Source organism: Plectropomus leopardus, chromosome 5 (assembly GCF_026936395.1).
Source record: "Plectropomus leopardus strain MGB_pleo_1.0 chromosome 5, ASM2693639v1, whole genome shotgun sequence".
NCBI lineage: Eukaryota > Metazoa > Chordata > Actinopteri > Perciformes > Serranidae > Plectropomus > Plectropomus leopardus.
The window spans coordinates 37,060,279-37,074,767 of NC_142180.1; the positions used below are offsets into that span (position 1 = coordinate 37,060,279).

Sequence of the window (14,489 nt, forward strand, 5' to 3'; positions counted from 1 at the left end):
GTCAAAAAGATATTTCCCTCTTCGTAACCCTTACCTTGCCCTCAACCCCTGGTATCAATGGTTTTATTATTTTAATTACCACCTCTTCTTGTATGCCTCATAAGTATATTGTCATGTCAAAATAGATTTTTTGAAACCGAACCTCTAACCCCTGACCCTGTGGCTCGGGGTCAGAGGTCAGGATGTAAAGCTACACTGAAAACAAAACACACAAAGCACTTCAGATCCTCTGCTGATCATCTCAGCTGCAGTCGCTCCAAAACTGAGGCTTTGGTGCCCTCTGTCTTTGAGTCAAGGTGGCAAAAAAACGCACTAATGACCAGATGTGAGCAGATCAAGTGTTTCTTTGTAATTTCATTAATTTGCAGTTAAATTCAGCCTTTTTTTATGACACGTAGCCAAAACTCTATAAATGACAGACATGAGAGAAGATAAGAGATGATTCTGCAGCAGAGTAACGTTTGACCTGCTGCTGATTTTGTGTGTGACGCTGAATAATTCAGTTTTAAAAAAATTTACAAAAGCAGTGCATCACTTTGATTTTTTATTTACACCGGTGTCTACAGGTCACTTTCTTTGGAGTAAAACTGTTCCTTTGTTCTGCCTTTTTCTAACACAGTCGTGGCATGTTGTGTCCACCTGGAGTACTGTTGACCTTCTGTGAGACAGCTACCTGGTTAAAGAAGTCCATTTTCAAGGCTGTTCTTGCTCAAATCAAAACTCCATTATAGATTTTACCTCCAGGGGAACCTAGGGCTCACAAGGTCCTTGGCAATTTTACCTGAGGAAGAAGCTAAAAGGATTTGAATCTCGGAGGATGGCTGAGGAGAGGGAGGGTGTGAGGACCAGAGAGAGGGTGGGATACGCACCCCAGGACCCGAGCCCCTAATCTTTCTCTGCCAAGCAGGGAGCAAAGCAGAGCAAAAATGGAGATTCAGAGCTGGTTCAGTGGCACTGAACCCTAAAACATCAGGGCCTGCAGAAGTGCTGGAGAAACCTTGAAAAACAAGGGCTGGAAAAGGAGAGGGATTGCCAGGGGAGCCGGTTTCAGCTCCCAGAAAACAGCAGCTTCCAATACATTTAACATATAAGAACGGCTCTCTCCTCCACTGGCGGAAGCTAACAAAGTACATTTACTCAATTAAGTACACATTTCAGGTTTTTGTACTTTACTTGAGTATTTTCTTCTCTTGCCACTTTATACTTTTACCCCACTACTTTATATTTTTTACTTTTCTCTTGGCTACATTTGTCTGAATGCTCAAGTTACTTTACAGATTAACATTTTTGCATAAAAACAGATCAAGTTTATAAAATATGATGTTATATATTAGATGACCAATCAGTGAGTCGAATGACATAAAATTAGTTGCCAATTGTTTAGATAAACATATTTTCCCCCATTTTTAAAAAATATTATTGAGTCTTTTCTTCTTCTTTTTTTCTATTTAATTTTTTGCGGAGCGTTGTTTTATGTTTTTTTTTATAATGTAGAGTTTTGGGGTGTTTCTTTTTAATAATTTGACTTTTTCTATTTTCTTAAAGCTTTAAAGTTTTTTGTGTTTTTTTTATTACTAATTTTGAGTTCCAGGTTTATTATTATTATTATTATTATTATTATTTTGAGGTTTTAAGGTGCGTTTTTCTATTTTTCTATAATTTGAAGTTTTTGTGTTTTTGTGTTGTTTTTTTTTAAGGTTTTTTGATGTTTTTTTTCCTATTTTAGAGGTTTTGAGTTTTTGTCTTTTTTTTAATCATTTTGATTTTGGGGGGATTTATTTTGATTTAAAGATTTCTCTGTGTTGGGATTTTTTTCTCGTAATACTTTAAGTATATTTTCCCTTTTTTTAAACTAAAGAGACATTTTTAATGTAGGACTTTTACTTGTAACAGAGTATTTTTACAGTGTGGCATTAGTACTTTTACTTATCTAAATACTTCTTCCACCACTGCTCTCCTCACACCATCTTTAACTATTTGTACTAACAAGACAGATGGAGGCCAAAGATGCAGACAGATCACATCAGGACATCTGTCACTTCATGGCAACAGCCTCCTTAATAAGTGACAAGGCTTCCTCACCCGTGGGCACAGGATGGGGGAGGGTGGGGTTAGTGTCTCGGAGCGGTGGCTGTGCAAAGCAGCCGTCAAAGTCATGTGGTGCCCTTTTTTTAAACAACTTGTCCCAATTACAGCCTATCACATGCGATCTGTGCCCTTGATTATCATCCTGGGCAGTCGACATCAAAGCTGCCGTCTATGGGTGCTGACACGAGGCTGCGCCGTAATTAGTGGACTTCACTGAGGAGAGTTTCATCACCAAATGTTTTCAAAATACTGAATGTCTTAATTTGCAAGAGAGAGGGGGGTGCTGGTGGTTCATGTCGGGAGAGAATGATGCCCTACAGAAATAATTAAAACATAATTACAGCTCATCAGCTGTGCAAGTGCTCACAAAGTGCTGTCGCTGAAGATCTGCCGCTGTCCTCGGGGTGTCGGCGGAGTAGCAGGCCGCATCCAAAATTCACAGCACAGCCGCACTTATTCCAAATAAATGTCTTATTACTAGAGATACCAGGAGGAAAACAAATTGGCCACAGCGTTTCAATGAATTTCTCTCTCTGCCGAGTGCTTATTATCCTCCGTAAACACCTGCATTTGTTAAAAAATATGTTGTCTGCCAAGGACGGAGCAGGCGTCAGACCAGGATGCACAGCAGGTCGTTAGAGCAATAACTTGTCTCAGCGGCTGATGTGTCAAACTGTAAGCTCTGCAACACCGAGTCGCACAGATTGAGGAGCCAGTCAACCTTTTAAATTGACATCGTGTTAGCTGTGTCCCCAGGTTGCAGCGATGGCCATTGGTTCTGTGATGACCACTTGGTACAAATATGGCTGGCAGTGCAGCTCTGCGAGGGGAGAGCGCACACTAAGTGTTTGTGACGAGTGCTAAGGCCATCTCTTGATTCCAAGGAAGTAATGAAGGCTGGACTGTAGGCGGTGTGTTTTCTGCATCCACCTGATGGCAGACTTCTAACAGCCCCGGTGTCAGGCCGGCTTAAAGTCACGCGCCCGCTCTCTGCTGCTCATCCAGAGTCATCCCGACATGTGTTTACTCCTCCCAGCCCAGAGCCGAGGAGCCAAATGGCACAATCGTCACAATCAGCTCCGGTCTGATGATGTGTGTTTGTATTTCGGAAAACATTTGTGCTCGCCAGGAAGAATATCAACTTAAAGCGCGGCTGAAACACAGTGCCCACTAGTGGTGAAACATGTGCACAAACCCCATTACAGCAGCAGTCGTCAACATTTTTCTGTCCTCAGCTGGAAGACAGACGGAGCAGGGTCTCCTACATACGCTGTGTAAAGCTGAGTTTGACTAGAATTCATTCTCTGAATATTTTCGGGTCTTCTCTTGTTTGCTTGTAAGTCAGCAGCAGTTGTAGTTGGGGCGGGTGTTATGGCTTTAAAATAATATCACAATATTTTTATGGCATTCTTTAGCTTCCATACTAAAGCAGTTGTTTGGCATCGTAATTAGTAAATATGACGGACAGAAGGGACAAATTTAAAGGACAGTTTTGCAGCATCACTCTGAATTTCAGTGCCTCTACATCACCACCTGTCATTTATCTATGTGTAATGTTGTATTTAAAAGTACAGGAAAAGTAGTTCGCCTAACTTGCATGTGTTTGGACTGTTGAAGTAACATTTGAGGCTTCTTGCAGGGACATACTGTCGACGGTTATACTGTATCGTCATTTTTTTCTCAATATAAATCCTAATCTGGCTAACACAATAGAATATTGTCAAGTTAATTAAATTACTTGCAGCTCATCAGCTGGTTTGGATTCACCTCATAGGCATCAATGTTTGTGCTCAACAGACTAAACCTGTACGCCTGCCAGCACGAGGGTTTGTGTGTCTTTTGATGAGAATCAAACTGCAGGTTTTTATTTTCTAATATTACAAAGTTAACAAAATTAAAATTGGCTTGAAATGGAAATGGGTCTGTGGTATTTAGCCTCATATGCAACCAACCATGTGAGCTTGTGAGTAGCATTGTTTTGTTTGATGTTTACGTCTTTTTAAAAACTGCACGTAGTTAGAAAATAACCAGAAATTTAGTAAATTAATCACATTTGCAATGAATTTAACAGTTATTTAATCACTAATTATGTCCTGGACAACATAGTTTCTGGTAAGCAGCTGAAAACAGTTTTTACATTTCAGTACTGCTCAACATCATTCAAAGCTGCTGCACCAATAATAATAAAATTGTAATAACTATTAAATTCCACTAGAGGGCAAAACTGTCCAAGAAATGTGTTCATGAGGCTTTCTGCAGACGACCACAACCTTTAATCATGATGTCAGATTCGTAGGAACATTTTTCAGACATTAGACTGCTGCCAGTTGTTTTTAAACACCTATTCTTTCGCATACTTGTGTAGATAATTGTCCTCTCTGTGTTGTACCTGTTAGTACATTGTTTACATTGTTTGTACATTGTGTAACATAAATTAGAGCACTGTGTCATTGAAAAGAGTTTTTAAAACTATCAAATATTACTGTAATGTGTCGGTCACAATTTAAAAAATAATTAAATGAAGATTATAGTATGAATAATTATTTATAGTCAGTTACATTTATTCTTGTCAAATTTTGTCACAAATGATCAGTGCACTACAGTCACCAGAAGAAAATGTTTGCATTGTACGTTTCTGCAAATCACAAATACGTTTCATTTTTATGATTCATTCGTATCACATTAAGGATTATAAAGTGATGTCGTGCTTGAGCTGACTTTGGCGGAGGAGACACCTGCCAAGCTGCAGAGCGCCGTTAGAGACCAACAAAACTGGTTATTTTTTAGCGAGTAGTCTCTGCATTTTCAGTGGCTTTTAAGTCACCAAATGTGTCGAACCATCGCTGTTTTTCTGCTGGGTAAACTGTCGTAATGAACGGCTGTTTACCAGGACATCAGGGCAATTTTTCTTAATTTCCAGCTTTGATTAAAAGTAAGAATAACAATGTAATAACTCATTCTTTTATTCATGTAGCACATTTTAAAACAAGGTTTACAAAGTGCTGTGCAGAGAACAGATAAAAGACATAATATGAGATAATAAATACATACAAAGAACACACAAAATGCATAAATACACCGCTTACAAAAATAAAACAGAAATTTGTGAGCAAAAGTACAACTAATGAACTAACGTTGCTGAAAACAATTTACTGTCTACTGATTTGAACAAAAAAGAAAGAAAACTGTATAAAAAAAATGGCAAAAAATGATTCACGACTTTTCAAGAAGCAGAGAAAAGGAGTGGATAGGACCTGTCATATTTTTGTTTTTAAAAAGGAAAATAGTTTCATAAGCATATGCAAACTGGAATGCATAGGGTTAATAGGATTACTTGGTTATAAATAAACAGTTCTTCCATTTGTTTGTGCAGCATGTGTCTCCGTGGTCGATACTGTAGAGTAAAAGCGTCGGTTTTGACCCTGGAAGCCATAGAAGCAGCAATCAACTTAAAGTGGAAAGTTTTTTTAGTTTTTCGTGTCATTGTGAAGTAAATATTGATTACACAATGTAATGGCTATAGAATAATGACACCGTTGGCATTTATTTTGGTTCCCTATGAGCCTCGCAGTTCTGTCTGCCACTGGGTACAATCTCCAGGGAACATGAAGGCTCGATTTACGGCACAAAGAAAACCATGGCACAACAAAAACATAAAGAGAATAACGCTTTTCTTTTCCCTGGCAGCTTTCTGGAGATATTCACAATTACTAAAGAGTATCAGTGAAGGTTATCTTACAGAAATATGTGAAACGACCGTGACCTCTGAACACCACATTACAAGGCAAAATATATGAGGTTGAAATTAAGCGGTTTAGAAACAGATTATGTTTTTAGATAAATTAACTGCGCTTGATCTGAGTTGATTTTTATTTGGGATTTTTTTTTTTAAAAAAAGCACAACTCTAACAAGTATCATGACAGAAAAAGCGTCACTAACTACACATATGTTTGTTTGCCTTCATACACCAGATAAGCTGCACTGAAGAGTTTTCATGCATGTTTGTAAAAACATGGATGCTTCACACACATCTTTCCCCCGTCAGCACAGAGGATTGATACAACATGCACAGTTTCAAGGTGGGCACCCAAGGTTCTTGAGGTATGGCCCAAAACATGTTATTATATCACCGTGATCTTTACATTTGACCATCAGATTTTAGGTTGTTCATTCTTGAGTCTAAGTGGACATTTGTGCCAAATTTGAGGAAACTACGTGAAGGCCATCTTCAGATATCGTATTCACAAAAATAAGATGGATACACGGTCACGGTGACCTTGACCTTTGACCACCGAAATTCAAACAGCTCATCCTTGAGTCTACTCAAATGTTTGTGCCAAATTTGGAAAAAAATCACTCAAGGTTTTCTTGAGAGTGTGTTCACAAGAATGAGACAGATGAGATTGCAGAGACCTTTGACCTTTGACCACCAAAATCAAATCAGCTCAACATTGAGTCCAAATGAACGTTTGTGTCAAATTTTAAGACATTTCCTTGAGGCTTTCTTGAGATATCGTGTTCACAAGCATGTGCCGGACGTATACGCACACACCCGAAAACATAATGCCTCTGACCTCAGGAATCACTGTTGCAGAGGCATAAAAACACGTACTTGCCAAATGGAAGCGCCTGGACATATGTACAGGACATATGTACAGGACATATGTACAGGACATATGTACAGGACATATGTACATCATAAAGTGACATAAGTAACTACGCAGAGGACGCAAATACTTAAGTTGAAAGAAGTCATCAAGTTTTGGTTTAACTTGAGAGTCTGCTGTTTGTGTCTGTCGATCCATCTACCATCCAGACCTCCTTTCTCTGTGGACTTTCTCAACCTTTAGACTACCTGAGGCAATTTTTAACAATGACCACCGCCCATGATGTCATAGAAGTTATGTTAAAATTGCGTGCCGGCAACATGGAAACAGTGCAGGAAACAAAACAGTTGTTAAGAGGTCGTAATTTCACATATTTCTGTGGGACCGGATTGCAACGTTAGGAATTCGTAGTTACTTATTCCCCGTAGCAGAAGCGGCAAACATAAAAAAGAACATATTTGCTCACTTAGTATTATCTAGCCATCCAGATAGTTCTGTTTAGTCATTTATATATTTTAGATCCACTCCTCAGATTTGTGCCTCCATCTGACAGAAAGGACAAAACTAGAATTTTGTACATGGTGCTTGCAATCTTGAAAATTTCAACTCAACATTTCTGTCTAGAGGCAATGTCCCGGTCATTCTGCTGTTGATACGTTTTTTAAATAATATTTCTTTGATAAAACATAGTTTCATCTTTTTTTAAAAAAAAAGCAAGGTCTCATCCAGGGTAATGAGAACAGTGTCATTGTAAGGAAGTGTTGAACTTTTTGTTTTATTGCTGTGATCACCGCAGACTAAATTCTACTCACGTATATTTTATTTGAGTGGAGACAGAAATGTCAAAAGTACCTGCATGGCTAGATACCCTTACTGGAAAATGAGAGGTTTGAGGGGGGGGGGGTTTGTTATTTGAGTGAACTGTCCCTTTAAGCTTACATGTTTTGTGTGGAGAAAATAACCATGAAGATAAAATGGGAGATTGTTTCAAAATTATACAAATTTCCATAGATTCACTGTGGATTGTTTGCATACAAAAGGTAACAAACAAATATCAGCAGAGTGATTTAACTTCTACTATATACCTGCATTAAAGGGTAACTTCACTATTTTTCAACCTGGACCCTATTTTCCCGCATTTTTGTGTCAAAGTGACTAATGTGAACAACAATTTTGGACTGTAGTTCAGTACTGAGTGAGATTACTGCAGCCAGCAGCAGGAATCAGGCTGTCATGTAACCACTTTGGGCATTTGTGCACCATCAATTTATGTCCACTAAAAGTGTTTGCTTTTGTCACTGACAGGCACAGATTGTTATTCAAAATGCTGAAAACATTATGGAAAGGATCCCTAAAGAGACAGACCTTCACCATCACCAATTCCCCCAGACTCCATTGTAATTTTAGCGTGCATACGGCCAGCATATCTAACTGGGTGAATTATGGGTTTATTTTAACCAAACCAGAGCTGATAATTGTTGGAAGACAGTGGCAAGGCACACCAAGATGGCTTTTATGAGTTTTATTTTGTTTCAGTTGACTTTGAACTGAAAGCATTTCACGCTGATAAAACTATTGTTTATTTATATGGAGTCCGGTGAGTTTGGTGGTGGTCATTTCGGGGATCTTACTCTAACTAAAAAGGTCTATCTCTGTAAGGCTCTTTTCAAGAAGATGTCAGACACCTAAAATGATAACTGAGCTTATCAGTGACAAAAACAAACACTTTTAGTGTACGTAAATTGGTGCAAACATGCCCAGTGTGGTAACATTGCAGCCTATTCTGCCGCACGTCTGTGGCACTCTTGCTAAATATTTACGCCAGTTTAAAAATTTGTTGTCACTTTAGAAACTAAAACATGAAAAAATACAGTCCAGTTTGAAAAATACAAATTATCCTTTATCTGTAAAACAAAATAAAAATAAAAATACAAATACATTTAGACACAAGCCATGATGATTTAAAGAGTACATCTAAAATTTCTCCAGTGGTGCCGACCTTGTATGTGCTGCAGTATGTTCATTTTATAAGTAAAACATGAAGTGTACTAGTACCCTGAACTACTGTTTCTAATGGCATAATTAAAAAAAAGACTTCACATCTCAGATGAAACGGCAGACATCTGATGCCACGTCAGGTGTGACTACCGTCCGTCACTCAGACACTTGCACCCATTTGGAAAAGAAACACTAGATTCCTGATTGATGCTCTCTTTGACCTCCATGGGGAGCGAGTCAAAGAGATGATCCTCCACAATCAGGCAACTCCTGCGCAGGAGGCCGCACTGACCGAGCTGAGCCGGGAGACGATCCAGGCAGTTCCCCTTCAGTTCCAGGTGTGTCAGCTGCGAGAGCTGGCCGATTTTTTCTGGAATGGAGGAGATACAGTTGTGGCCGAGGCATAAGGTCCTCAGTTTGCTGCACTTAAACAGTTGCTTGGGAACTACCTCGACTTTGTTGCCGGATATGGCAAAATGTTGGAGGTTCTGCAGAAAGCCGACCTCCAGCGGTATCACCACTACGGAGTTGTGGCTAACGTCGAGGTACCTCAACTTGAGAAGGGTGAATAGCGACGAGGGTAGAGACTCAAGCTTGTTGTGTGAGAGATAAAGTGACTCCAGGTTTTTGACGTGGCTTATCGACAGTGGAATGGTGATAATCTTGTTGTGCCAAAGTTTGAGGCACGTGAGTCTCTTGAGGTGCTGAAAGCTGATGATCTCCTCGATGGTACGAATGTTGTTGGACTTCAGATCAAGTTCCTGAAGGTTGGTCAAACTGAAGATAGCGTGGGGGATTCGCTCCAGCTCACAGTTAAGAAGCTCCAGTTCGGCGAGATTCAGTATTTTCTTCAAACTGTTGAGCACTAAGAGCTTTGTGCCATCGTTGTGAATGACCAGCTTGATCAGATGCGGTGACAGATCCGTTATGTTTGTCGGGATCTTTGTGAGGTTGCTTTTGAGATGCAGAATCTTTAAGTGCCTGAGGTCTCGCAAAGACTCGAGTCCGATCATTTTGTTGTTTTCAGAGTTCAGATTACCAATCAGGTACAGTTCACTTAAATTTTTCAATAAATATACCCAGCTGGGAATCTCAGCAACATCTGTGAATTTGACATGAAGGCACCGGAGGTGATCACGAAGAAAAATGAAAGCAGTCTGTTCAACTTTGGCCGGACAGTGATAGAAGTGCAGCTCCTGGAGGTTTATCATCTGTGAGATCTTGGCCGTTATCCTGGCTTCTGGGATTAACTCTAGTTTGAGGATTTCTAAATCTGTGAGATCAAACACAGCATCTGGCACCCCGGAGAGCATAAAAAGATGCAGTTCCAGCTTGTCTTGAGGATTGCGCGTCACATGCTGCCGCAACTTCTCAAAGGTCCACTCGTGGTTCAGGCTGATCTCCCGAAGTTTGTTCTCACTCACCTCGGAGAGAAAAACACCAAAACGCTTCGAATACAGCTGGTCGTACTGGTCGACCATGTGGAGGAGGAACGCAAAGTCATTCTTGACATCTGGAATGTCACTGAAGCTGCTCTCCTCTCTGACTTTCTCGAAGGAATACTCTTTAAGTGGTCGCCGAAAAAGCCAGAACAGCGTGTATATACAGATTACGCCGTAAGCACATATGAGTGCAATATAGCTAACAAGGAGTTTCTTTAACATGAACGCCATGTTATGTGTGCAGTGGAACTTAGTGTAACCAGTCAAATGCTTTATTTCAGGCTCACACACGTGGTCAAAATCTATGGACGCGACAAAAGTCATCGTGTAGCAGAGGATCAGAATAAATTTGACTGTTTTGATGACTGTCTGAATGGCATACAGCCTGTAAATCAAGTCACTGTCTTCCACGTGGGCACGAAATTTACGAACTTTTTCAAACAGCGCTTTTGCTTGCTCGCCATCTTTCTTGTCCAGTATGGTCATCGCAGGAACTTCACTCACGAGCTTTTCAGCTGAAAACGTGACCCCAGATTTCGTCAGCATTGGGGCGGACTGGTTTGGACTCCCCTCCTCGCTGCTTGTGGACAGATGCTTCAGGAGGGACGAGGCACCGGCCAGTCTCTGCTTGTTCTCCTCCGAGTCCTCGCAGGCTGTCTCGGACAGCGCTTTGGTAGTCCAAGGGGATTCGAAACATTTTCCCAGTATAGAAACAAAATGTTCAATTTTGGAGCTTGTCTTTGGGTACTTGAACCAGAAGTTGCTACTGACCATTAATACGATGGTGTGGATCAGAGCGAGGTAAGGGAAATATTTGGAATACCAAGGAAGGGCAACATGGTAGCACATCTGGTTGACGAAAACGTACTGCTGAAAATCCAGCTTGGTCCTGACACCTGTGGGCTGAGGCTGCCCAAAAGTGCCCGACGGTGTGAAGGGAACTGTAGGGGCGATGCTATCAGGAGGCCTTCGAGCCATTAAAGGAGCAGCTTGCTCTCCGATGGCGCTTTCTTTGTTCCATAAACTGTCAGCTGTCTCTGGTGGTTGGGGTCCCAAGAAGCCCCCCGCTCCCTCTGGAGTTTGTTCCAGAATGGGAAGACAAACCACTTGGTCCTTCGTCAACTGCATCGTTCCAGAAAATATGGCCAACATCAACATGACAATGCCAAGATAATCCATGAAGACATCCCACCATGGTTTCAGTATTCGATACGTTGGCTGGATGTCATTCAGCGAGGCTACTTCTGTGAGGGTGAACATTCCTGCAACAGAGGATATCAATTAACATCATGCGTGAGTTATCTCCGTACAAAAAAGTACACATAATATAAGATTATCATCCCAGCATTATCCCATTCTGTTTTCGTAGTTCCACCTGCTTTTTGAACTCTTTCCGCACAACCTCCCCTTATGTGCATAATAATCAGCAGAGTCTGGCAGAAATACCAAAACGTTCTCACTCTGAACTCGCCACATGGTGCCACTCTGTCAGTGACCTTCTGCGTCTACTATATTATATTATGTGCTTACCAGAAAAAACAAAATTTCCATGTTTACCACCACAAATTTGCCCTTGGATGGGTGACAAAAAAAATAGGAATTTTAAAGTAGCTGTTGCTTGTTTCTAGAGAGGCAGAGTCCCTCCGCTTTCAGTGGACCATGATGGGAAACGTCCTTTCAGAAAACTATGTCCGGTAGTTAGGTCACAGTGACGTATATTGGGCAAGACGAGAGATGTAGTTCACTGAATGTTTTTTTCACAAAAATATACGACATATCGTGACTTTAAGAGACAGAGAGGTGATTATTACTGTGTTGTGGTGACATTTTATTAAATGAATTTCAACTCTACTTCGTGTTGTATATTTACTCTTCAATATTTTTAGTAATGTAGGAGCCATGAATTAATTTAGAAAGGAGAGAATTTTATAACATTAATATTGATTTGGGATGGTTTATATTTTTGTATTGTTGCATGTTTTTTGTTAGTGTTTTGGGATATTATTTATAAGTTTCATGATAATAGTTATTGGGAGAGCTGGGTCACTTGGATACGGATGGTGACATTAAAAATCTTTACGTATCTGAGTTTCTTGAAAAGTGCTCTATAAATAAGATGTATTATTATTATTATTATTATTATTATTATTATTATTATTATTATTATATGAGTATCTGCTTTTCACCTGTGTCGGGTTGATAGGAGAGACAGTGAAGTGGGCCGCCGTATTTTTTGGTTGACTCCACTTTTATTTTGTTTGCTGTGATTATTTTCACTTTAAGTGTGTGCACGTTATAATAAGTTGATTCCTTTTCATTAATACATTTTTTAATGTATTTTTTTTTATCTCAGCATATCTTTTTTTTGGCGAATCAGTTTCTTGGCAACTTTTCAACAAATAATTTAGTATTTCTTCCATTTTATTGCATTGTTAATGTGTTCCTATTTTTCTGATTACTTGTATATATATATATATATATATATATATATATATATATATATATATATACACACACATATATATATTCTGGCTCCAGTAGTTGACAACAACAAGCCAGCGAAACCAGTGCACAATAGCTTTTGGGACACTGAGAACTGGAGTGATACACTGTTTGTGTCCTCCAATTTTAGACAAGGCCACAGTCACATTCAGAGGCGGCTCAGAGAGAACAGCCTTGTCAGACTGTTGTGGATTTAGAGAGTGCGCTGCCCTTGAACTGGGACACAGCACGCACACATGTTGTCTGTAGGGACTGTGCATGCCATGAGCAGCACAAATTCTGCACATGTAGTCTGAATGATCCATAACTCACCCTTCACTTTAGTTTTCCTTTGCATGCAAACTACTTGAATCCAAATGAGCCCGGAGTTCACAGTCATGTGTTCTGTCAGCACTCAGCAGCACATACACACTCTGTCCTGCAGCCTTGATGCTGCACGCTGTAAATAATGTATAGCCTATTTATATCGCTCTGCACTGACAAGTGTTTCCGTTTAGGTTATTGTAAAAACACATTTATAGTAGGTTGACATAAAAACACTGTCGGTGCCCCCCGCTCCGTCTGGATTCTTTTGTGTGTTTTGAGAGCATGAAGGTCACTGTTTTCATCGAGACTGCAGAGCAGGCTGAGACCGGCTCCGGCAGCAAGACGCATCCATGCACACAAAACAAGAGGTGGACCTGATGTCCCGAAGCCTCTAAACGCAGCACTCATATCTGCTGGAGAAAATCACGACGCGTCCAGATCACATTAGGACATTAAATTCACTGATGGGACATTTTAACAGCTTGTTTTCACCGCGCTACATAACCTGCTAACGGTACCGAACCACAGCGCGCAGCGGTTGTGTTTGTAGACCTTGGATAACCTAAATGGCACAGTTACGCACCTTCAGGAGATCTGATCCAGTTATGTCGATGCCAGCAGAACCGAACAACGCCTCTGTTTATCTGCCATGTTTGCGCGCGGGGATGAAGCCGTCCATTCTTCGCATCAGCTGAACCGTGGGCCTTCTGGCCGGGCTGTAAGCAGCTTAGCTGACTACCCCCACTCCGCCTCAGATGGTCGGGTCCTCCGCCTCTGACTGCAGCCGGCACGGCAGCACCAGCTGCTGGAGGCGCAGCCGGCGCGATGTTTTTCTCACACTCGTTGTTTCTCGGCGCGTTTCCCCATGACCGTCAGCTGGCGACAGAGCTGCTGTCATGCGCGGGAGAAGAGTCGCCTGATGCTGCACAGTTTTCACATCAGAGGCTGATATGATGAGCAACATATAGAAAACCTTGCACGCGCTGACAGTGGAGGATGAGATGACCCACTGACGTTAGGGACCGTCGCAAAAGAGCGAGGCGTTTAATGTAAAGTTACATCTCAGATTTGTCCCCCACCCCCCGCGGAAAAAAACAACTTTAACTAGAAGAAATGCTCATCACACTCTCACAGTAGATATACTTTGCCCTTATTTTTTTAAACGTTACATTTAGAAACTGTTATTAATGACGGAGAAGGGGTGGCGTAAAAAACAAACAAAAATAAAACAGAGTCAATTTTTTTTTAATTTTGGTTTCGGGAAGCGGCATAAAACTGTAAATGGCTATATTTTGTATTTATTTTACTGCCAATTTTTAAAGAAAATTGAAACTAAATGGCAGTGCTCTAATTTTTTGGCATTTTTTGAAGAAAAAATCCTTTTATGTTTTGGCGATTTTTGTTTACAAAGTGCTTTGACAAACAAAGCAAAGGCGGGAACTCAACAATCAACAATCAAGCCAAACAGAGAAAGGTGTAGTCTAAAAGGCCAGAACAATGGTCATTGGCCTTTTTTTTCTTTAAACATTTTTTAGCGATTATTGA

At 40.5% G+C, this 14,489-nt stretch overlaps 2 protein-coding genes across 2 annotated transcripts in view; one reads left to right on the forward strand and one right to left on the reverse strand.

Moving 5' to 3' along the window:
• znf644b (zinc finger protein 644b) overlaps window positions 1-14,489 on the forward strand; it is a 344,993-nt gene that overhangs the window by 318,064 nt on the left and 12,440 nt on the right. The gene's annotated exons all lie outside the window — the stretch shown is intronic.
• Window positions 5,036-13,968, reverse strand: lrrc8db (leucine rich repeat containing 8 VRAC subunit Db). Its single transcript, XM_042483652.2, has 2 exons — window positions 13,528-13,968; window positions 5,036-11,398 (listed from the first exon to the last, which is right to left on the reverse strand). The coding sequence occupies exon 2, from the start codon at window positions 11,394-11,396 to the stop codon at window positions 8,841-8,843; it is 2,556 nt and encodes an 851-aa protein (XP_042339586.2). The 5' UTR covers window positions 11,397-11,398; window positions 13,528-13,968; the 3' UTR covers window positions 5,036-8,840.